Consider the following 24,943-nt stretch of genomic DNA (forward strand, 5'->3'; position numbering starts at 1 on the left):
TTTTTTAAAAAGTTTTATATAATACTGGAACGTATTGGAACGAAAATTACTAAAATATTTTTTCGAACATAATTTAAATTGTATATACGACTCACTTTTAATTTTTCAAGCCTTAAAAAAATAATTATTTTGGAAACAATTGGGAATGATTATTGTTATCCCGCATTCCATTTTATGAATTGGAAAAAAATGAACAAAAAATTTCTTTCTTCTAATTTTGAAGCCTATTTTCTGTTTGGTTTTGTTAAAATCGATTCAAACAATTCCTCAAACTTAGCGTTGCAAACTAAGATTGTACTTTAATATGAATTTCGAGTAATTTTAACTCTTAATTTAAGGGAGCAATGGGACAATCGCCCCTAAGAAGCAACATAACGATCGAGTTTTAATTTACTGGAGAAACTTACCTAACAAAGATTCCGCACGGAACATCGGGATAACGGTTTCCAGGTTTATTGTAATTACTAATATAAGTGAAGGACACTAAATTTCCTGGAAGAGATTTTCTGACAAATGTTTCATAACGGAGTTTGAATAACGGGAACATTTTCTAACATATGAACATACAGCATGAAGTGCAACAGTGGCTCCAATCCTTTGATTCTTACGTCAAAAATAAGCTTAAAATATAAACAATTTCAAATCCCATCGAAAAAATCCAGAAATTTTTCGGAGTTATCCGTCTCGGATTTGTTATAACCCTCACTGCCCAGTTGAACCCACGAAGGAACTGAAAAATCCCTCTTAAAAATCCTCTTAGTGTATAAAACACTATCCTCGTGAACTACCACTAATTCATTCGTGAATCTTGCTTTAAATATGATTGAATCAGTATTTTGGTCCTGATACGAGTGCGACATTCTAAGTGGCGTTTGGAATGTCGAGCATGAGTCCATTGACCAGTGCCATAACTAGGCAGGTGAAACAGGTGCACCCGCACAAGGCCCACTTGGAAGAGGGGCCCAAAATGCATGTATTTGTTTTTATTAATTTCCCAAACCTAATTAGTTAAGAGGCCTAAATGCAAACTCTTGCACAGGGCACAGGAATGGCTAGTTACGGCACTGCCACTGACTTTCCAAACGCCATTGTCAAACTTCTAATCTTACAGGAAAGCGGCGCTGAACGTCCGACGTACACGTTTTCGCGTTTAAAACTTCGGCTTAAACCTCGCTATTGTGTTGGATAGCCAGATAAACGTTTATTAAACATCCACATAAATGGCAATTGTTTGCAATTTCAACTGTTTAAAATTATATTTCCCTTCAGCGTACTTCGGTCTCTTGAAGAATCAAATTTTACTGGCTTTCTAATACGCAGAGCGTTTCTTAACGAAGAATCCATATTGAAGATCCGTAATGTCTATAAAACAAAATGGCGTCTAGTCTTAAAATATTACTAAGAGAATCAAACCAGTGTCAAGTCAATAATCACGGAACTTCACGCTCTCGTAACGTGCCCTTGAAACGTGATGGTCATTTGCATTGAAGCGAGTTTGCAAAATTTTTAACGCTATCGATCGGACACACCCAAAAGCCATTTCCCGTGTAACATCCGTGATTTATGGACCACGTGTATGATTAAAAGTGTCTTATCGATTCTCATCAGCAAAATGTTAACAATGGCGACCGGGTCACGACGTTTGTTATCACTAATTATTAGAATTAAAGGTGGCAACCTGTCATTACCGACCGAACTTCGATTGTGTTCGACCTAACTGGTTTCGTCACACTACCAATAAAAGAATTTACGATTTCTCTAGCGTTAGTTCTCGTGACGCGTGTTGCAAACTAGACCAGAGCATCGAACAGATACTATTTATTGATGAAAACAGAATATACGCCCATCTTATCTACATAAATAAATATTTATAATACAATTTGGCATCGTAACATCGAGGCTAACAATTCTTTTTTGTTTTTTCCGTAGTTTATTTACATAAATAATCTCGAAATCAAAATGGCGGATAAATGAATAAAATTTTATAGTTTAAGAACTGGATGGACACATGGGAGGATATGAGTGAGGTGATCGACTTTTCCGACAGCGTCACTTGATCACGTGTGAAGGCATCTCAAGAAATTTTTGTATATTCTGAAGGTATAGACCGGACGTTCCCGGATTTTTAAAAAGATTTATAGAAGAGGAAGAGTTTTTAAAATTACTTTTTAAAAATTAAGAATAGATGAGGAGATGTTTTAGAAAAGTTTGTGCCATTTGTAAGCATGTTGATATGCCATTAACATCCTGTACATCTCGGTTAAAGTAACGTTACCAACTAAAACGTACACATATAAAATTATATTCCACGTTTATAAGTTAATGCGGAATAACGAGACCCAATTGTTTGGTACAGTAGGCATCGTTACCGCATATAACGACAACATACATGACATAGATAGTTTTGTTTTTTTTTTCCTGTAGAATAGTTCACACCATTGTGTAACTGCCTAACAGAAGAAACGTCAAGATTAAAGCAGCACTGGCGAGCATAACGGAGACTCCATTGCAACCATCGTAATCACAGGTGAGGATACATCCTTTCAGTTCATTGTTTTCGAATTTAAACACACCACATTGATTGTCCATGTTCTCTAGCGTGCACATACGTATCACTAGCTCGATGTTATCTTCTGCTGTTAAGAAAAATTAGAAAAAAGTCCGTTATTGCCGATGTCATTTTTCGTTATACATCACATAGTACACTACGTTACGAATACTTCACAGAAACTAGCAAAACTTGAATGAAAATGAAAACTAAAATAGAGGAAACCGAGGTTTTACCTGTTTTTCCGATGATTTTGATGCAAAAATTCGCGGGAAACTGCCCAATGTGGCCTTCTTTAGGCATCATGCAATCCTCCGTGTAGGTACTCATGGCCGGGTTAAACGGATCGTGACAATTGATATTGGTCCCGTTCCACGAACTGCACGTGTAACAGTTGATGCAGTCACCTGAGAACACGTAAAAAATCTGTCAATTGCAACAATGTGAAACGGCTTATTGCGTATTGCAAAATCAAAACGTTACGTACAATACCGGATGCTTGCCATGATCAAAATGGAAAGGATAAGGAACACTTCCATTGATGTAAAGTTGGTCGATCTAAAAATTAGCGTGAAATTTTTTGGTTAGGAAATTTTAAACATTCAAATTAGTTATTTATAGGATTTAGCAGGTTTGCAACGCGCGGAAACGTTCCTGCGCGTTGCAAAGAAGAATGGTGCCATTGTATCGATTATAACATTGATATTAAATTACATTTATCGACGTTCAATATTTACTCTATTATAAAACTTTTTAACTTAACAAATCAATAAATTTGAAAAAACTTATTTTAGGAGACAGAAAGACGAGATGTCTGTCCTCAAAACTCGAAGAATAAATGTTGAAAAAATAAATGAACAATTAGTTACGATGTTAGAAGATCGCAACTACAACAGACTAAACTGCAACACAAAAAAGAAAAAAAAAATCGAAATTTTGGCACATTCTCTTAGAACAATATTTATTGTCTTGACAGATCATAAACAAAGATTACAAGCGAGGAAAACGGTAGGGGAAATATTACATTTCGCAGCCAAACTCCGGAGAAGCCAACGCAAAGCCTCGATCTTCCCCTCGATTATTTAGATTTTACACGGCTATTTGCGTAACAAATATCATGTAAACAAATGCACTAAAATTTTGATTTGTTCGGTGTGACATCATTGTAAGGGTCCTATAATGATGTCTCGCCAAACTTTTAAGCATGATTCTATGTCCGCAAACTAACATCATGTTCATATAAAGCTATGGCCTTCTATAATAACGTTCTGAAGATCGCGAGACCCTTTTATTTAGTAACACTTAATTTATCAAATATATCGAGTGACGGTAATTAAGGTACAATACCTCTATTTAACGCTTCCTGTAAAGATATTTAGCAGTCCAAGTGCAACTAAATATTGTAAGTTATCGCTTCGGACATACGGAAGACATTTTCACAATGAAAAAAAAATAGTACCAAAAATCACCACTACGACACCTCAAGCAACATTTCATTTATGCAAGACATTCAAGGTACACAGAACAAAGGATACTGCTCAATGGGGTCCCATTTTAAAGCCGACTGAAAGGTAGACCTTAATTGATCCTCTGTGATATTTCTTACCTGCAGTGTCTCTCTTCCAAGGCTGCTTGCAGTGTCAAAACTGCCGTAACGGAGAGTTTCGGCACTAAATACTTTTTACAAAAACGTCTTTCCCCGTCCCGAAATGCCCCATTTGCATTTAAACCGCTAAAGTTACCCCTACTCCAGGCGGCCTCGAGTAGAGGTAACTTTAATTACTAACGTCGGGTGTAAGAGCAGCACAACATTTGTGGACGACCGCGTAAGAATGAAATTTAATTGAAGTTCACGGCTTCGTTACGGGTTTATTCGGTGACCCGAAGTGATTTCTTTTAGGAAAAGTTTTATACAAAGCGAAATTTCCAAAAAAATCTAAAGAAAAATGAGCGAAGACCCCGTTCGAAACGGGCAATTGGCCAACGATTTTTTAAAATTAAATTTCATATTTACTGTTCTATAACGAAAAAAAAAAAAAACCAGTAAATGTCAGAAGCAAAATCGTAAATCTTTTGAGGATACACAAGGGAGAAAAATATTAATTTACATGCCAATATTTTTTCTAGAATTTCAATATCACACGTCGGTGGTTTAGCAGGGGAAAAATATACAATATTTAAACCGTTGAGAAATTATTCATGATATAAGTCGATAAATTGATTTGCATAAATTTAAATAATGAAAATCTATGTTTTATGCCGAGCATATTAAGTGCAAAAGGCCTTCCAAGTTTCATTGCCGACATTTTATTTATGGTTTCTGGCATAAATAAATAATGAAAAATTGAATTTTTTCTGTGTTTTGCATTAAATTATACGGCAAAACTTAACAATTGAATTGGTTTAATGGGATGTGGCAACGCAACACTTGGGAGATCTTTCAGTCAAGAGGTAGGGCCTCTCGGGAGGACATTTTTGAGAAACTGGTTCCCTATTTATTTGTTACACACGTAAAGATAACCTGAAAATTCCACGTATCAGACCTTGGTTTGGCGCGAATTCGCGACCAATTCGGTTTTCAGTGGTATTTTGCCCAACAGTGGCAGAGTTCATCCACTCGGCACTGGTGGGCAAGATTTAAGAATTACAACCCATAATTTAGTCAGATATACTCCATACAGGATCAAATTATGGATATCTAGCGTTAGATTATGGGGTGCACCCATAGAGGTTTTAAACATCAAATTATGCTACATATATTATGGTATACGAGCTATTTGAGCTTAAATTCTGGAAATTCGCACAAAATATCCGAATTTAGAATCAAATCTGTAAATTAAACTGCAATTCGAGATTACGAAAATTGATTAACATCTTTCGATTCTAACCTCTATTTTTGGATGTTCCTAACAGAATTACGCGTAAACTTTTATGGTATTACACGATATACCGGATATACATTAAAATTATTCAAAGCCATCACGTTCTACATGTAAACATATACAAACTCTTCCCATCTTAAACGTAACGCCATGCGCCACTTTGTATCTATCGGATACCTAATACGCACGAGCTCATTTGCATAAAAAGCTTTATGCAAATTAAACTTAGTTTCGTATGTTTTAATAGGAAGGATCCTATCAAATTCCTACAGAATTATCGATTCCTTTTCCTCCTCCACGCTATCCCTAGAAACCGTTAGAACAGATACACAAACCCACTCTTCCTGATGATGTAGATGATTTTTCCGGACGAACGGCTCATCTTCCCCATCTTAAAACGTTACTAGACTTCAATCATTTCACGAATACACGAATAAATTAACGTTAAAGATTACATTCGATCACGAAATGACCTTTTCGTACCATTAAATATGCAAATTTCTACACGAACAACGCACGGTACACCACCCACACCCTGTTTTGTAACGCTTCGTTGTCTAAATGTAGCGAATTTTTAAAACTACCTCCCACGAATTACGTAGTTTGAACATTTAAAAAATCGAATTATTTTTAGCCTCATATACACAAAAATAGGAGATACAAATGATTTAACACTATATTACACTATAAGGAGGTAGAAAAATTCGTACCTGATGATGCAGAAAGCTCTTCTTTAGCCCTTATCTCCGTAGAAACAACGACAAATTCTGACATCTAGAGAAGACATGTTGAGTCTGGAGAGGCTGATGATGACGACGTGACGTCATCGTGATGCGGTAGACGATCCAAAGACGAGGAAATGAGGGAAGAGGAGACAAAACATTTGCTTTTTATTTAATTTCCTCCAACGTTATGCATTTCTACATTAGATTGATTGATTTTTCGGTAAACTGTCAATGGAGAAACGTAGCACATGCGCACATTCCACTTCCGGTAAGCGATACACGCCTGGCTGTTTCTGCCATTTAAAATGAAATTAACTGAATTAAATTAAACAAAGCAATTATTTTTATAATTAGAAAACCTCGTGCGGGAATTTTACTCAAAGACTACATTAGTTTTGAATTTTGTTAGTGTTAATTAATACTAGAGAGCAAGGAAGATGCATAACTGATTATCTGTAAATTTTTATTTCCACTAATTATAAAAATTTTTTACAATTACAATTTGTGCATTCAAGGAGCCAAATCCTGCTGCTCATTTCAAATAATAATTCTCAGTATTTCTCTTTCTCTCTCTCTCTCTCTTTTTTTTTTTTTATGTACAACACAACCTTTCACAAGATGCTTAAAGTTCACACCAATAGGATCAAAATTCTGTTTTTACAGGTATAAAACAATTAAAGATTAAAAGGAGAGGGGTCGAGACGCACTCTGGATGCGACACAGCCTCGCCTCGAGTGCCCGCGGAGCCCCGAGATAAAAAATGGTGTCTAAAATGCTGCAAGGAGTCAGACTCTACCCTCCATTAGAGTTCGGAACAATCTCGTGCTTAATACAACAGAGAAATTGTGGAAATGCTATGCTTGCAAACAATTGAAACAATTAAAAGTAACATTTTTCTTGGTTTTTGGCACTATTTCTAAGCAAATTACATTGAAAACATCTTTAAAAAATTTATCTATAAATGAACTTTATGTCGTCTGTCTTTTGTAGTCTGGTTTTAAAAAAATATACAATTCGGCAACAGATTATCTTCTTTCTTTAACCATGTATGGATATGGTGTTTAATTTAGAAAAGGATGTTATGGCAGATTCGTGCTTTAAATTTTCTCTACATATACATATCAGAGTGTATTATGTATTTACAGAACACTTACCACAAATATGATTCTCTTTCTTTCTGCATTTATGATAAAAACAGAATTTTCATATAACAAAACATGCACTGGTGACTTTCAAAGAAACTCCGAGAGTAACCAGAAAATCATCTAAAATGATAATAAAATTTATAGCTATTCTAAACTGTACATCTTTATCTACCAATTCACATAAATATATGTACCAAATGATCCTGACATACACCATAAATTACATCCACATGTACAGATATTTAAACTGAATTTTTTAACATACATATCATAGAAGTGTTTGTACAAAATACAATTTGGATTAAACTCAAAAGTTGCATATATATCTTAGAAGTTTGCATCGAAAACCACGACTGAAAACTAATGCAAATTTCTTGGTTACGCTACCAAAATGTTCAAAGACGAAAACACTATTTGAGGAGACGACCGCTTCAAATGATAATTTCGAGAAAATAAAAATTAAGTAGAATTTGTTAAATCTATGTATATGTAATTAAAACTGAAAGAAAAATAATTCAAATTGTTATTTTACAATATATAAAATATTGACGGAAAGTAGCCTTGCACAAAAATTCTAAGAGCATGGAGCAAAATGGGTACTTATATACAAAACACATTTCCCATTATCACTGTACAGGAATGAATTATTTTTTTTAGCTGCGGGAGTTGAAGACAAATTGGATTAACAAAAACAATGGAAGAATACAGTCTTTTTTTTTTTTGTCTATTTTAAATAATGATCTCTTTTGAACTGCAATAATCGTTCTTATGACTGTTGTGACACAAACACTAGACATTACCTACTTGTTGTGCAAATATTCTGCATAAACATTTTGGCAGATATTTCTTAAATCTGATTATAAACTATAAATAACACTCAGTCTTGTTCCATCGGTTCTGCTTCATCAGTCACTGTTTTCTCTTCTTTAGTCAGAGAAGCTTCGGTTTCCATTATTTCCTGTTTCTTCTGATCTTTTATCTCCTGTAAGAATTACTTGAGTTACTTATTTGGATATAAGCTTTTTGTTTTACTCTTGCAAGATTTTAAATGCACACCTTTAAATTACAAACAATGCTACCCACTTCTAATTCATTAGTGCTGCTTGCAAACAGTTCCACAGTTTGTGGATCTACAAGATTTAAATTAGTGGTGCTGCTGATCTGTTCACTGGCAATAATTTCAGTGCTTTCCACATCTAGATCTGTTGTTTTCTCTTCCTCCTCTTCGACTGCATCATTGGGTTTGATATTGTGAGATTCTGTGTAAACATCAGCTGGAAAAAAAACAACAATCTTTACAAACTCATATAATCAGTTATAATAACTTTAAAATTGAAACTAACAAGTAGGATTGTCTTCCTCAAGAATGCATTTTGTATTTTCTGGAACAATTTGAGTATCGGAAGAAGAATTAATATCTGTCTCAACCTGAGATGAAATCTCCCCACAAGATGAATTTTCCAAACAAGGAACGTTCTGCAAATTATTTACTAAAAAATAAACAAAAAATATGCATATTTAATGAAAAAAATTCATTTAGCAATCTATATATTATATATACTTTTGGCTACATTACATAAATGCCATTATTGATTCTGCTCAGTAATACAGAAAATTTAGTCCTGGATTTGAAAAAGTTATGTGAATGAAAGATAAATTTATAGTATGTAATAAATAAGCATACAAATAAAATAATAGTCTATTATACATTTGCAAAAGATAAAAATTTATAATTTTCTATAAATGCACAGATTTTTTAATGAGGAAGTTCTCACTTAGCTGTAAGATTTGTAAAGTGTTGTATATCTTCATTTTGAATATAAATTTTTGAAATAGTTTTAAAAATTAATGATTAACAATCATATATTTTTCTATTAAGAAATAATAAGGTATAATTACAAAAATATCTATAAATTCAATTTTTACTTATTCCATCTTAAAGATGTATAAATTTCAAAATAATTATTGATGAAAAAATATAAAGGTAACTACTACAGTTGCAATATCTAGGAATTTAAAACATTTATGCAATGTTTTCTTTTAATAATCTGAAACCATGCTTTAAACTTTGTTCTAACACAATAAAGACACTATAAATTAAGACACTTGCCAGTTTTCTCATCTTTTATTCAGTTGATACATGTGAAATTATACATGTTTCGAGCTCCCAAGCCCCTCTTCAATACATCTCCATGACTTTATACATCAGAGACATTGTAAATGCACTACGACAATTAAGCATACTGAACAATGTCCAATGTGAAATACTATTCACCTCCATGATCTGGGACAATTATTACTAAAGACAGTACTTAATTAACCATACTTTCCATCTTGTATATCACCCATAAATTAGTTTTGTAAAATCATTACCTCCATTGATACTAATTCATCTTTTACATAATATAATGCAAATTTGCATATCGTATGATGCCTATGACAATTTTACAGTTTTATATTTTTGTTGAGTTATTTAACAGTTTACTATCTATTATTACAAATTATTATATAAACTATAATATTAATAAAATTTTTTGAAGCTGATGAACATGATTAATAATTAATATAAAATTTTTAGCCAGTTTTCACTTATTAAAATGCTAAGATTTTTATTTATACAATTTTGAGTTTTGATGATTTCTACACTTTCTTTAAATTTTCTTTTATATGAATCTTTTTCTCTGTGTAAAATATCTATATTAGTTTTATCTATATTGCAATTATTTAAAAGACAGTATTCATGAAAGGCAGAATTTAGTCTTCGATATTTTAAATCGGCTATGTGTTCTTTCAATCTTACTGTAACTTTACGTTTAGTTTCTTCTACATAAAAATTAGTATTTTCACATGTACATACATGTAATTTTATAAACAACATTTTTGCTTTCTTCTTTCTTTTCTATGTTTATCTTCCTAAGTTGTTTTGCAATTAATCTAGAGTGTAGCTTTTCATGTGTTTATACTAATTTCACATTGGTTTTTTTGACTTCTTTATTAACTTCCTCGTACAACCCTTTTATGTATGGAAAACGAATGTATTTTATGTCAAATGTATTTTGAATAAAGAAATTCATTAAAATGTATTTAATGTATTTCTTTAGAATCTATTCTTATTTTTTTATCTATTTTTTCCCCCCCCAAGCGCTAAGAATTCTGTTTGGGTATCCTGAAACAATAAATTTTTTCTTGAGTGCATTTATATGTTCCATTTGTTTGGTATTTATACTAGTTCTATTTTTGATCTTAGTGTATTCCATATCAAATATATTTTGTTTTATACAGAGTGGTATGTTAGAATTGTAGTTAACGGTAGTATTTATTGAACACAGTTTTTTAAACGGCTCGAATTCGAGCTTTTTATTATTTCTTTTCATTGCAATATCTAAATAATTTATACTGGTGGTAATTTTATCTTCTTCTATTTTAAATTGAATATTTTTATGTATATTATTTATTATATTTCGGATTTCATTAATGTTAATCTCGACATCATCATATATTATTACGACATCTACATATCTTCTGTAGAATTTTATACCATATATGTCACTTATTTGTTTATCTATATCTATCATTATAGTTTCCGCTAGTTTTGGTCCTATTACGAACCCCATACTAATCCCACTATTCTGTGTGCAATATTTACTGTTTATTTCAAAGTAGTTGCTTCTATAAATTCTGTTGCTTCTGTAAATTCAATTAGGTCAATTATTTCTGGTTCAATTTTAAGTTGTATCAGTTTAGGTTCAATTATTTCCCATATTATGGAAGGGAACATATCAATTATATCTATGCTTGCAACTCTGAACATTTTTGTATCTATCTGTTTAATATCATGTAGTAGTTCATCAGTGTTATGAATGGTAAATTTAGAATTTTGGTATATTTTAAGCTTGTTTTAGAATCTTTTCAAGATTATATAATATCGTGTTTCTGAAATCCACTATAGGATGGACAGTTTCATCCGCTTTATGTGTTTTAAGTTGTATCTTCATTTTTGGTGTACAATCGTTATCTTCTCTTGGGGATAAACTCTTTTTCTGCTTTAGTTAAACTATTTAGTTTGTACAGTTTGGTGACTCTATTCTTTAATTCTTTATATATTACTTCTTTGGGGTCAATCAGAAGTTCTCTAAATTTATTACTATCAACAATTTCTTGTTTTTTTCTTTTCTAACCCAATCTTGCTCTACTATAATTTTTTTTTTTTTAGATTTATCTGCTTTAGTTATTTCTAGTTAATTGTTCTTTACAAAAATTATGTAATTCCTCAATATTATTTTTATACTGATGATAATTTTTATCCCTTATAGTGGTTTTACCATTTCTTTTAGTTACATATTTTTCAGTCTTATTTGCTAAATTTATTTTAATGATTTTTGATTCAGTATCATATAGTTTATTACATATACAGTCTATATCTGGTATTATATCTACAGCATTCCATTGGTTAGGTCCATTAAAATCTAATCCACTTTGTATTGTCCTGATGACATTAGCAGGAATAACAACGCTTGTTTTATTTAGCATCAACAATCTTTTCCATTCTTCTATTTCTTCTTTGGTTAGATATTGAAACTTCTTACCTAATTTCTTATATTTACAAGGTGTGTTCCATAAGTAATGCAACCAAATTCATAAAAATCATTTATTGAATATATTCTTACAATTAGTCAAAAATCTTCAAAATAGCACCCTTCTGCATCAATACACTTGTGAAGGTGATTTTTCCAGGCCTGGAAGGCAGTCTGCAAGGCCTTCTCCAGAATGTCCTTTAGAGCCGATGTAACATAAGCCTTGATGTTTTCAATCGTGTCCCAATGTTTTCCTTTCGAGGCCCATTTTAAATGAGGAAACAAAAAAAAGTCGGCAGGAGCCAGGTTAGGACTGTAGGGAGGCTAGGGAACCAATGGGGTGTGGGTCCTGGCCAGGAAATCATTGACAACAAAGGCACTTTGACATCGCACGTTGTCGTGATGAAATTTCCACACATCCTTGATGTCGCTTCGGCAGCATGCGACCCTCCTTTTCATTCTTTTGAGCACTTCCAAGTAAAAAACTGCGTTCACAGTGGTCCCGGCAGGTATGAATTACTTGCTCATGCATGCCTTCTTGGAGCGGGGTGATGCTGAGGTGTGCCACTCCAAACTCTGCCTTTTTGTCTCAGGGTCATACTTAAAGATCCATGACTCATCACCAGTGATAACTGAGTTTTAAAAATTTGAATCATTTTCACACATTTCCAAGAGCTCTTGCACCAGAGCATTCACATGTCCTTTTGTTCGTCGGTCAACACTTTTGGGAACAGTTTGACGCACACCTTTTTCATGTTTAAATCTTCACTCACAATGCGATAAATGGTTGTTTTCATCAAGTTTAGAGTGTCTGCTGTCAATTAAAGGCTCAATCGTTGGTCAGAGTTCAAACAAGCATGCACCTGCATCACATTTTCATCAATTCGGGAGGTTGATGAACATCCACTGCGATGTTCGCCTGTGACCTCCTCTCGGCCATCTTTGAACGACTTCTGCCATCGGAAAACTTGTGATTTGGACAAATAATCATTCCCAAAGGCCTACTGAATTAACGTACAGGTTTTGGTGGTGGACTTTCCAAGTTTAATGCAAAATTTGATAGCGTAACGTTGCTCCACAAAATGATCCATCGTGTCGTGTTTAGGGATCGCAATCCAGCAGCGTTTTGAATCCAGCTGGATTTTTGCTGGATTGAAATCATTCCAGCTGGATCCAGCGCAGATGTATTTTTGGTACAATAAAGTGTTATCTGTCTATCTATCTATCCTGCAATTTATGTTTTTTTTTAATGAAATAAAACATTTTTTAAAAATACTTAAGAAGCTTTTATTATTTAGACTGGTCACTATAAATCTTCTTACACATTTAGGTAGTAAACTTAACTTTGGTTCGGTTTAACACTGGAGATAGAGACAATTAACTTTAAATGTGTAGTTAGATTATAATTATAATGTAATCTTTAAGTTAAATAATAGCAAAGGTAATTCTACTGATTAATTTATATTAATATATTATAATAATGTAAGGACAAAGAATCAGTGGCTAAGTGGCTATCAGTCTTACCAGTTTTCATATATAGGCTCTACATATTAGTCTGTAGTTATTTATAAGTATATAAAACTATGTACTAGAAGTAGAATAAGTTAAATAAACTACACCTTTATCAATCCAGCAAAATTGAATAAAATAATAACGTATTCAATCGCTTTTAACGATCTTCCTCAGTTACAAAAAATACAACATTAACTATAGAACATAAAATGTGTTTGGAATAAATATAAAAATTAACAGAAAACGCCCAAATGGACAAAATATAGATAAATAAACAAAATAAATAGTGGAAAAAATATATACAGGGTGTTTTTTTAAAACTGACGGTACTCAGAAACATCTGTATAGCAATCTAACAGCAGAACTGCTGCCAAATTTGGGAGAGTGACTAAGGATGACATGGAAAAGAGATTCCGCAAAGAAAATAGTAGTACCTAAATTCACCTGTAGAGGAGGATTTAGCGCTGTTATAGCAAAAAAGCTAGCAGCACTTCACTGAAGAAAGGGTCATCAGTCGCTTTTTTTCACTTGCATGGCCGCCTTGCTCCCCGGATCTAACCCCATGTTACTTTTTCCTGTGGGGTTACTTAAAGTCCAAGGTCTATCTTGGTAGTGTCCCAAACTTCATGACTTTGAAAGACTACATTTCTCGAACTGTGATGAACATTCCTGCGAACATGTTACGTTTGGCCATAGAGAACACGGTGTTCAGGATGCAATGAGTTGTCCAGCAGGACGGTGATCACATTGAAGAAGGGAGAAGGTTATTTGCTGATTAATTAAACTTTCGTTATTACACTGAAACCTCTGTCTGATTATTCATTCGTGTGTTTGTTAATTGCAGCTGGATTTTATGCAGATTCTTAGCTGTTTTGCTACAACAGCGCCAAATCCACCTCTACTGGCAAATTTGGGTACTACTTTTTCTTTGCAGAATCTCTTTCCCATGTCGTCCTTAGTCACTCTCCCAAATTTGGCGACAGTCTGGCTGTTAGATTGCTCTACAGATGTCTCTGAGTACCGTCAGTTTAAAAAAAACACCCTGTACGTAAGATCCAACGAAACCAGCATTGTCCGTTAATAACATTAATTAATGTAAAAGGATCTCCACATGGTAGACAATAAGTCCGCATCTCTATGGTTTATACAACTAGTTGTCATGTGCGCCTTGCAGATTTCCAATCTCTCAAGGTGTTTGACCGTTTGTCTATTCGTCGTCGTTTTTATAATTGCCGCTTGATCCCATTGGACGTTAACATCCTTCTGTCTTGTGTATGATGCCAGCGCAATGTTGTCAAGGTTCTTACTGATTGTATATTTGTGCTCTTGAGCCTTTGTTTTAAACTGTGCATCGTTGCACCCACATAAACAAGCTTGGAATTGAAACATTGGTTGTGTAAAGGCACCAAATATATACCCGTTGTTGAATTTCGATCCTCTTTCTTTTTATCGTTTCTTAAAAGTTTGAAAACAGTGGGATTACGTCGAATACGAATTACAATACAAAAATTATCAGACCTGACAGTACATCTATGTAACTTGTTTAAAAAATATTCTATTTCTTCTTTGAAACCGTGGTTTGTTGATTGTTGGACTATGGGATGTAATTAAGTACTATTCATTTTATATTTATTCCGAACACATTTTATGTTCTATAGTTAATGTTGTATTTTTTTGTAACTGAGGAAGATCGTTAAAAGCAATTGAATACGTTATTATTTTATTCAATTTTGCTGGATTGATAAAGGTGTAGTTTATTTATAAATAATTTAATTATTAGTGTTAGTAAAGTAGTGAGTAAGTAATTAGTAAGTAATTAGTAGCAGTCTAGTAGTTAACAAAGCGGCAACGCAACAACCTAGACTTTTGCGCAATTATTTAGAAAGTTAATTGAGTATTTGCGGATCCGCAGTGCTGGATCCAGCACGCCAAAGAATGCGCTGGTTCCAGCTGGATTGCTGGATGAGGGATCCAGCAATTGCAATCCCTAGTCGTGTTACACTAACTGAAAACAGGGTTCACGGGAATGAATGTCCTCACCCGCCGGCAGCTTGGAGGCAAATGAAACCAGGTGAGTTTTGAAGCTAATACTCCCTGCCACCTAGCACAGCAGGTTAGAATAAGTTACAGCATGTCATCGCATCATGAAAAAATTGGTTGCATTACTTATGGAACGCACCTTGTATTATCTTCATATTGAGTCAAATTTTTAATCTGTCCCTCTACTTCTTTTTGGTTACTTCCTCCGGTTCTTTCGTTATATGTTTTTAATTTACATTTCAATCATTTAATTTTAATATATTTAAACTTAATTGCAGATTGCAATATCTTAAAGCTAAAATATTTCCTATCACATGTTGGGATATTTTCAATAATCGAGACGTATAAAAGTCTCACAGAGATGTATTGAAGAAACTTGAGAGGAGTAACATTGTTTATGATGTAACTTTAATTTGTAAAACTTTTGTATGGATAGGTATGTTTTAAATCAAATATTTCTTATGTAAATTTTAAAAAATTATGTATTTTTTATATATGTGTTGTATACTCCTTAATATTTTAGTTGGATGAGGAGGGGCTTGGGAACCCAAAACATGTATAATTTCACACGTATCAACTAAATAAAAGATGAGAAAACCGCCAAGTGGTTTTCTCATCTTTTATTTAGTTGAATTTATAGCACTTTATTGTGTTAGAAGCAACAATTTATGCAACTTCTCAAAATGTTTGTTATAAGTTAACAGTTAACAAATTTAAATATGAGTATCATTTAACAAAATTTAAATAATAAAACATTAGTTTGATAATGCAGTGTTTTTCATGTAATTTATATAATTGAAAAGATCAAAAAATGAAGTAAGAGAGAAATTAAAATAGTTCCATACAGTTAAAAATACCTATGTTATTGTTAAATATTTAACATGAACCGCTTATAAAATTTTTGTAAATAAATAACTAAGATAAAATACATATAATTGACACCAGAAAATCTTGTAAGCTCCATTATAGGTCGAATAAGTTTTATGTCATAGTTGTGTATGTTCTTGGATTATGAATATTCTGCAAAAATATCAAAGATATTCCACCAATAGAATTAGCTGTGCTGTTATTTGTAATAAGCTTGCATATAATCAGACAGTCTGCATTAATGCAAATAACTCAGCAATGAAAAAAGATTTAGTTCTTTTCTAAATCATTTTCTTCTGTTATTGAGTTTAGTTAGTAGTATATCTAGGTGATTAAATGATCATAATGAACCTTCACAAACAATATTAATTTGCCTTTTGACATTTATTGGGTTTCCACATGCCAACAATGATATATTCCTTAAAAAATACCAACAGTACTGAATATAAAATCCTTCAAGCAGATTTTTATTCAGAAGAATTTTATTTAACACACGTAAACCATCGAAAATTTGGAAATCAATCACAGATTTAAAAAAGAAGCCAGATGCATGTCATCTGGGTTGAAAAGTTAGAACAAATTTTTTTTTTCAATTTTTGTGAGATTTTAAATGTAAAAAAAGTTAAAAAATACATGTTGTAACATCTCACAGATCTCAAGAACTCCCAGAGGGTACACAATACAAAAGTTTTCTTGTGTGTGTGTGTGTAGAATGTATTGAAATGAACTGAAAATTACATTGATAAAAAAGTAATAGAAAATTAATATTTTGTTACCTGTTGAAGATGTGCATGGTTCAATTTGGTTATGCACTTTTTCTTCGATATCATCACTGATATCGGGCGAGATGTCCATTGCACTAACGACAGGATGCCCAACAGTACTCTCCACTTCTGCAGTAATATGATTAATGTCTTCATCATCAGAATGATCTATGTGAGAGTTGATGTCGTTATCTTGGGTCATGCTCGACACTTCCACTTCCATCGTAGCCGTAACTGTAGATGCAATGGTAGAGGCAGAAAATACGCTGGCAAAGTTGTCTAATGGAGGGTTGTCCTTGAGATTGCTGTTGAGTGCAGAATTGTCGGTGATGATGTTGGATGAATTACTGATGAGGCCATTTACAATTACTGCATTATTTCCATTATGATTAACTTCGTGAATTCTAAAAATAGCACGTAATAAGAATTTTTATTACAGAATATAATTTAAATGCATCATAAATATAAAACTCAAACTCACGATGAGGATTTTGGTTCAATAGTGCTGACAACAAGAATATTCTATATTTAAATAAAAGAGGAAAAAGCAATAATCATTAAATTATATGAAATCATTTTAAAATATTGATTATTACAATAGGCTAACCTTTTCTAATCCTCTCATGAATTTATCTGTGCGTCTGTAATGTTTTCTAGGATTTGTCACCAATTCGCAGAGTCGCTGAATTGTAAATGGTGCACTAAAAGAAGAAAATATTGATTAATGGCTAATTTATATATGTTACAGTAAAAACACGTTTTAACTAGTTGAAACTAGTTTTTACTGGATGTCATTGTTATAACCCGTTTTGTCTAGTTAAAACTAGAATTTACTGCTGTACATGTTTTGATTTTAGATAAAACTAGTTTTAACTTTTAACATTAGTTAAAACTAATTTTAGCTACATAAATATGTTTGGGGGAAATAAATAAAGTGATGATTGGGATTAAAACATTTGCATTATTTAATACGATATTTATTGAAAATATTGGTCACACATCTGTGTTATTAACATTAATTAATCCTTTGTCCCTGAAGGCACCGATCGATCGGTACCCTGGCGTTTTAAGCAAAACTTCGAGGGTACTGATTCATCGTTACTTTGGTAAATATCAATTTTTGTAAAATTTATTAACAACAGATATAATCTCGTTTGATATGAAATGAATAAAGTATAATAATTCATTATATTAGTTGATAGCAGTATAAAATTTTGATTTCAAACAAATGTTTGATATAATGTGCGATAATTTCACAACGAATAAACATACACGCATAAGTGTTATATCAAATTGTACAAAACAATATTCTACATCTTTCTGGCTCAGTGCCAGCAAACAACTATGTAACTAGACAATGTTAATTTTCACAAAATGTCACAAATTATCAAGTTTGTGTGTCAGTTCTGATATATATATTTTTTTTCTTATAAATTTTTCTAATAAAATATATTGAAAAATATCGTATTTAAAACTAAAGATATTAATAAATGTAAGTGATTTTTTTCATATAGATATAATGATAATTTGATTTTTGGTAACTTTTTAAAATAATATCGCCTGACTGACCTATATTGCCTTAGGAGGGATCACAAGTTAAATGTAAACAAGATGTCGGGGAAAAAGGATTAAAGCGATACGAAATTCATCATACACTATAGGAACGTGTTAGCTGAATGACCTTGGTCGAAACAGTTTTTACTAAGCCATTTTGTTAAAACTCGTTTTGTCTAGTTGAAAACTAGTTGTAACTCAAATTCATTTTTGACTAGCAGTAAATTCTAGTTATAACAATGACATCCAGTAAAAACTAGTTTCAACTAGTTCAAACACGTTTTAACTAAAAATGGGTTTTTACTGTAACATACACATACACACATATATGGGTGTGCATATAATTGAGTGAGTGTTTGTGTCATATATTAAATTCAACCATAGATAACTAAATGAGAATCATCTCACAAAATATTATATTTCATGAGGTGTAAACATAAGCAATTTTATATTCAGATGCAACTTTTACTTCATTGTAGAAATCACTATGCTTAATTTAGATTTGTATAAGTTTTAATTTCTATCTTAAAAATCAGTTATAAAATTTTATTGTAGCTCAAAAGAAGATATTCTTCTTCAGTTTTTTTTTTTTTTGTAATTTCTGTGCTATTGATTGAAATTCAAACATTATTATTACAGTCCGTGAAGAAATTATAATTAATAAACTCAAGTGAAAATTTTCTGTGTTTTAATTTCTTTTCATCCACAGTCAATTGTTGCTATATGAGATGATTTTAATTAGTCTTAAGAATATATAATGAAATAAACAAGTCTTTGTATTGTATCATTTTAATAAACAGTCAAAAATTTGAATTCTTATAATTTTTTGTTGTAAACAATTTATAAACTCAAGGGTGATTTAGTAAGTTTTTAATACTCTGTGGACCCTCCCTTGTTTTCAATTACCTCCACAGCTCGTTTAGGCATTGAATCAAGCAGGTTTTGAATGTCACTTAGTTTAATTTTGTCCCAGGCATTATACAATGCAACTGTAAGCTCGTCGGATGTGTTGTATTGTTTTCCATGGCGATAAACTAATGCCACAAGTTGACTCCAAAGGTTTTCAATGGGATTAAGGTCTAGACTATGTGCTGGCCAAACCATCACTTCAATTTTTTCACGTGAAAACCACTTTGTAGTACTGGCTGACTTGTGAACAGATGCATTGTCCTGTTGATAGATCCAGTCTTGACCACCAATGAGAGGACCAAATGGGATTAGATGTTCATATAATATAGCTTGGTCTCAGAATTCATTCACCCATTAATAAATGTCAAATCTGTTTTCCCTTCATATGCAATTGCTGCCCAGATCATTACTGAACCTCCACCTGTCAGTTCTGATATATATATATATCTTGTTGTCTACTGGATTTGACCCTGGGATTCTTTCTTGTATCATGCCAATAATATGCTTGGCCATCCAGGTTAAACTTTTTCTCATCTGAGAAAACTATTTTTCTCCATTCAGTTGTCCAAGTAACATGATCTTTTGCTCATTGTAGTCTTGTTGACTGATGTAACTCTGTTAGCTTTGGTTTGGACTTCACTTTCATAAAGTTTATTGTTTTATTCTTTCTCAAGCTTTTCCACACAGTTTGGTGAGACACTGGAGTTGGTAAAACTGCACCTATCTCACGAGTAGACAATGATTCATTTGTTGCAAGACTAGCAACGCAGCGATGATCATGAGGCTGCAGACTTGGTTTTCGTCCTGTATGTTTAATTTTGCTATAATTATCGCCCTTTTTTTTAGTACATTTTGTACTGCAGTTTGAGATCTTCCAAGTTTTGAAGCAATTTTATGAGTTGGCCACCCTTTTCCCTTAAAGAAATAGATTTTTCGTATTTCACTTTCAGTTAAGGTTACTCCCCTTGGCATTTTTGTCACTTTTTTAGTTTGAATTCTTAGACTCACCCAAAATGTTACACATACTAATTTACATAAATACATGCATAGTGGATTGTTCCATTCAACAGTATTAATCAGTTTTATGGCAATTCAATGCAGGTTCTGGTGGTGAATTGGTTGCCATGATCCTCCTGCATCACCAATCCAAAGGTGATACAATTTCATGACAGAGGATGCATCTGTCATCAAGAGGAAGATTGTGTGGAAAAGCCAAATGTTACCAAAAAAAAAAAAAAAAAACTGACAGTGTGTGTAAAAGTTTTATTCAAAGCCCTAAGAAATTTCTGCAGAGAACCAGTCAAGAATTGAAGATACCATTTTTTTTTATATCATCTTTCCATTTAAATCTTTTCTGAAATGCTTTTTAATTATACTCTGTTATTCTAAAATAGATACTGCCTTTCTCACAAACATTGTCCAAATGTTAAGTGTATAGCTTTTATTTAGAATGTATTTAATATAAAAAAATTTATATATTATAAAGTATTTCAATTTTAACAATATCTTCTAAGTTGATTACTGGTATTAATGAAAACACTTAACAAACATTTATTTTCAGTAATGTTTCATTTCAAGAACAAATGTTTTCGACCTTACCTGAGGTCTGCTTCAAGTTAAATTAAAAGTTTGTAATCCTGTTTTTTAATTTTAATTTAACCTGAAGCAGACCTCAGGTGAGGCTGAAAACATTTGTTCTTGAATTGAAATGTTACAAAAATAAAGGTTCATTAAGTGTTTTTTATTTCAATTTTTTCAATTTGTATAACAATTTTCAGAATTAAGTTACAAATATTAATCGATTAATGCAATATTAAGCGGTCTAATTATTTATTTCTATTTTATACCTTCATTAATATAATAGCATAAGACCTGAATAGTAAATCACCAAATATAATAAAAATTTCCAGTTTAGAGTTGATCTAATTAGATTAATTAGTAATATGCAAACAAGATACATTGTACTGTTATTTACTGTAATATTATCAATGTGACAAAGTAATTTTTATAATTCAATAATCCTTACATAAAATTTTAGGTAAGTTCTAAAATGATTATTGTTAATAACATTCCATTCAGTTAGTTTAAAAATTTTATCAATCAAATATGAATGTTCAAACAAAGAATAATCTTCAGCATCTGAACGCATTAACCATGCAACTGAAATAATTACATTCTAATTTATAAATTACAAAATTTGAAAAATGTTTCATTGTACAGAAACAGGAGACAAATTGCAGCTCTTCTAGATTATCATCATGGCTCCCACATACTTATACAATTTCTTTTTATAAACTTGGTACATACTATTTACATACATAACTATTTTATACGTTTTCTGACTATTATGTAGTGTACTGTACACAGGGATTGTATGCAGCATTCATGTATTTCTGATAGTCAGTGTGTGACTCCCATTGCAATAAGGTTTGACCACTCCTAGTATGGAAGTTTCTTAACAATGAATATAATTTTGAACAACATGAAATGAAACACATTTAGTTTAATTTATTTTCTACATTAAATAATTTCTATTAAATTGATTTATAAATGCACAAAAAAAATTCAGGTTTATATCATGACAACTTCTGTCTTAGTATTATAGTAACAATAATGAAAATAAGAATATTTAAATATAAATAACATAGATAACATAATACCTCTGAAACGAATCCAAAGCTTCCATTAACTTGCTGCGCATGACTTCGTACTTAAAAGCTTCAACGTTGGGAAGTATGGGTAAATTATCTGCCGGACAAGTCTCATAAAAGTCGTTCAGGACAATTTCTAGTTTGCGTCGAAACAGGGGTCTTAATTTGTTCCAAGGAAACCTGGGAGAATATAATCGTATAAGCTTTCTTATCTACGCAAGAAATCAATCAGTTAAATTTCCAAATATATAAATAGGATAGACCTTATTACAAATATAAAATTTTACCATTAATAAGTATTTTCAATCTAATTTAGACTAAAATTATTTATTAGAATTTTGTCTTAAAAGTATCAAAGATTTCACTCAGTATGGTCCCACTAGTGATTTATTAAAGAACTAGTCTGATTAAAAATTTAATGCAGACTAGAATACTAATAATCAAATAATTTAATAAATACTGATAGTTATTACATAGCATGTTTAAAGTTCATTGTGAAATCAATGTTTCAAGATCAAGTACGCACTCAAATAGATCCATAACTGATCAACTTAAAAAAAATGAGCTTGGGACATGGGTCTGAGAGTGCATACAGTAATCTGACTAAATGTCTTAAATACGGCCAACATTTTTAGCCCATTTTTTCAGTTCTACAAGCTATTTGAAAATTATGAAGCAAAATAAATACAGTGTCTTCCAAAATGAATGCTACCATTTTAAATTAACATGACTATGTTAATTATTATCCAAGAAGTATGCTAAGTACATCAATTGATAGAGTAACTGTCAGAGTTTTGTCTAGAGTCTGATTTGGACATTTTCTACTGCCTCCAGAATGTACCATAAACAAAATGACAACTCCACAATAGGATTCATTTTGTATACTGCAGTTTGCAGAGTTGAAATCAGTCACAACTGTACAATATAAGTAATCTGGAGAGATGTAGAATTGTGACTGATTTCAACTCTGCAAACTGTATCCATATGATACAAGATGTATGCATTGAGAAATTGCAATGGGTGCATGTGAAACTTGGACAATTTTCCAATGCTTTAATATACAGTACATTACATTATTCTTGGATAATAATTAACATAATTACAGTAATTTAAAATGGTAGCATTCTCTTCAGAAGACACTATAGAAATGCTTCTGTATACTGTCTTCTGCACACAAAATGTAACAGTTACATAAATGAATCTATTCTTCTTAATGTGCCATCTCCTGTCAAAGGTAGGCGATCCATATAGCTAACGTTGTCCTCGATATAGCAGCTTGGAATATCTCCATAGATGTTCTCTCAAACCACCTTGTGATGTCTTTCAACCAATGAATCTTTGGTCTCCCAACAGACCTTTTTCCTTGTATTTTTCCCTCTAATATTAGTCTAAGTATTTGATATTTCTCTCCTCTCATTATATGACCAATGTACTGTGTTTTCCTGATCTTGATGGTCAGCAGGAGTTCTTTTTGTTTGTTCATACGGTTCAGGACTTCCATTAGTAATCTTTTGCACCCATGATATTCGAAGTATTTGTCTGTACAAATACATTTCGAAAGCTTCAATTCTTTTCTCAGTTTGGGGGTCTAGAGTCCAACTTTCTCATCCATACAGCAGGACAGAGAAGATGTAGCACCTTAACATTTGAATCCTCAGACATAAACTCAAATCAGATCTAATAAAACATTTTTTCATATTCATAAACGATGTTCTGGCTTGTTCGATCCTTGCTCTTATTTCTTTAAGCTGGTCACATTGTTCGTTTATTATTGTGTCGAGGTATTTGAGAGATGATACCTGCTCGATAGTATTCCTGTGAATGACAAGATTTGCATTTTTCCTTGTTTTTGAGAACACAAGAAGTTTGATTTTGGTAAAATTCATAGAGACCATGCAGTTCACTGTACTCAACAATATGGCCCATCAGTTGTTGTAATTCTTCAGGACTATTTGCCATAACCACTGCATCATCCGTGTATCTAATGTTGTTAATTAATTTGCCATTTTCCTTGATCCCACAATCACTGTCTTCCAACGCTCCCTTGAATATAGCCTCTGAGTATATATTAAAGAGGAGGGGGAATAGCACACAACCTTGCCACATTCCTCTCTTAATTAGCGTGGTTTCAATCTGACCTATGCTGTTTGATGCCAATACAGTTTGCCAATGACACGCAGACTGCCTTTGTCAATGCCAATTGATGTTAAGATCTCAATCATCTTTTCGTGATTTACACAGTCAAAAGCTTTATGATAGTCTATAAAGCAGGCATAAACATCAGCATTCATATCCCTGCATCTTTAAACTAATACGTTTAAGCAAAAGAGTGCGTCTCGTGTACCAAGCCTATTACGAAATCCAAACTGTGTTTCATCAATATCTAGTTCACATTTCCTGTATATACATCTATGGATGATTTTTAAAAAGATTTTGAGCACATGAGACATTAGACTTATCAAGTGGTAGTCATCACACCGAAAAGAACCAATCTTTTTGAGTACAGGAATGAAGGTGGACTTTAGCCAATCTCTAGGTATTCTACCAGATTTATAAATGGTATTGAAGAATTCTGTTAGTAATTTCAACCCCGTACCTTCTTGTTCTGCTATAGCTTTCAGAACTTCAGAATGAATTCTGTCGTGTCCTGTAGCTTTGCCATTCTTTTGCATATTTATGGCACAATCAATCTCCTGTTTTGTAATTTCAGGAATTTCTTCGTTAATATCAGTTGTAGGTGGTGGATCGTTGAGTCTTCTGTCATCAAAAAGT

At 32.3% G+C, this 24,943-nt stretch overlaps 2 protein-coding genes across 3 annotated transcripts in view; both read right to left on the reverse strand.

Moving 5' to 3' along the window:
• Positions 1 to 1,803: 1,803 nt before the first annotated feature.
• LOC136977302 (U-scoloptoxin(05)-Sm1a-like) lies at positions 1,804 to 6,526 on the reverse strand. Its single transcript, XM_067272776.1, has 4 exons — positions 6,141 to 6,526; positions 3,036 to 3,106; positions 2,785 to 2,955; positions 1,804 to 2,636 (listed from the first exon to the last, which is right to left on the reverse strand). The coding sequence occupies exons 2-4, from the start codon at positions 3,085 to 3,087 to the stop codon at positions 2,431 to 2,433; spliced, it is 429 nt and encodes a 142-aa protein (XP_067128877.1). The 5' UTR covers positions 3,088 to 3,106; positions 6,141 to 6,526; the 3' UTR covers positions 1,804 to 2,430.
• A 75-nt stretch (positions 6,527 to 6,601) lies between these two features.
• The window catches only part of LOC136977294 (serine/threonine-protein phosphatase 4 regulatory subunit 2-A-like), a 56,694-nt gene continuing 38,352 nt past the window's right edge, over positions 6,602 to 24,943 (reverse strand). Inside the window, exons 3-9 of one of the 2 annotated variants that reach the window (XM_067272770.1) lie at positions 22,181 to 22,351; positions 17,665 to 17,758; positions 17,539 to 17,579; positions 17,070 to 17,461; positions 8,644 to 8,790; positions 8,384 to 8,574; positions 6,602 to 8,282 (exon numbers count right to left, since the gene is read on the reverse strand). In XM_067272770.1, the coding sequence (XP_067128871.1) occupies positions 8,178 to 8,282; positions 8,384 to 8,574; positions 8,644 to 8,790; positions 17,070 to 17,461; positions 17,539 to 17,579; positions 17,665 to 17,758; positions 22,181 to 22,351 (1,141 nt within the window). In that variant the 3' untranslated portion in view covers positions 6,602 to 8,177. Of the gene's footprint in view, positions 8,283 to 8,356; positions 8,575 to 8,643; positions 8,791 to 17,069; positions 17,462 to 17,538; positions 17,580 to 17,664; positions 17,759 to 22,180; positions 22,352 to 24,943 lie in introns of both variants that reach the window. The other variant, XM_067272769.1, reaches the window with a different exon arrangement.

This window comes from Centruroides vittatus, unplaced genomic scaffold, assembly GCF_030686945.1.
Source record: "Centruroides vittatus isolate TY-2023 unplaced genomic scaffold, ASM3068694v2 contig_453, whole genome shotgun sequence".
Classification (NCBI taxonomy): Eukaryota; Metazoa; Arthropoda; class Arachnida; order Scorpiones; family Buthidae; genus Centruroides; species Centruroides vittatus.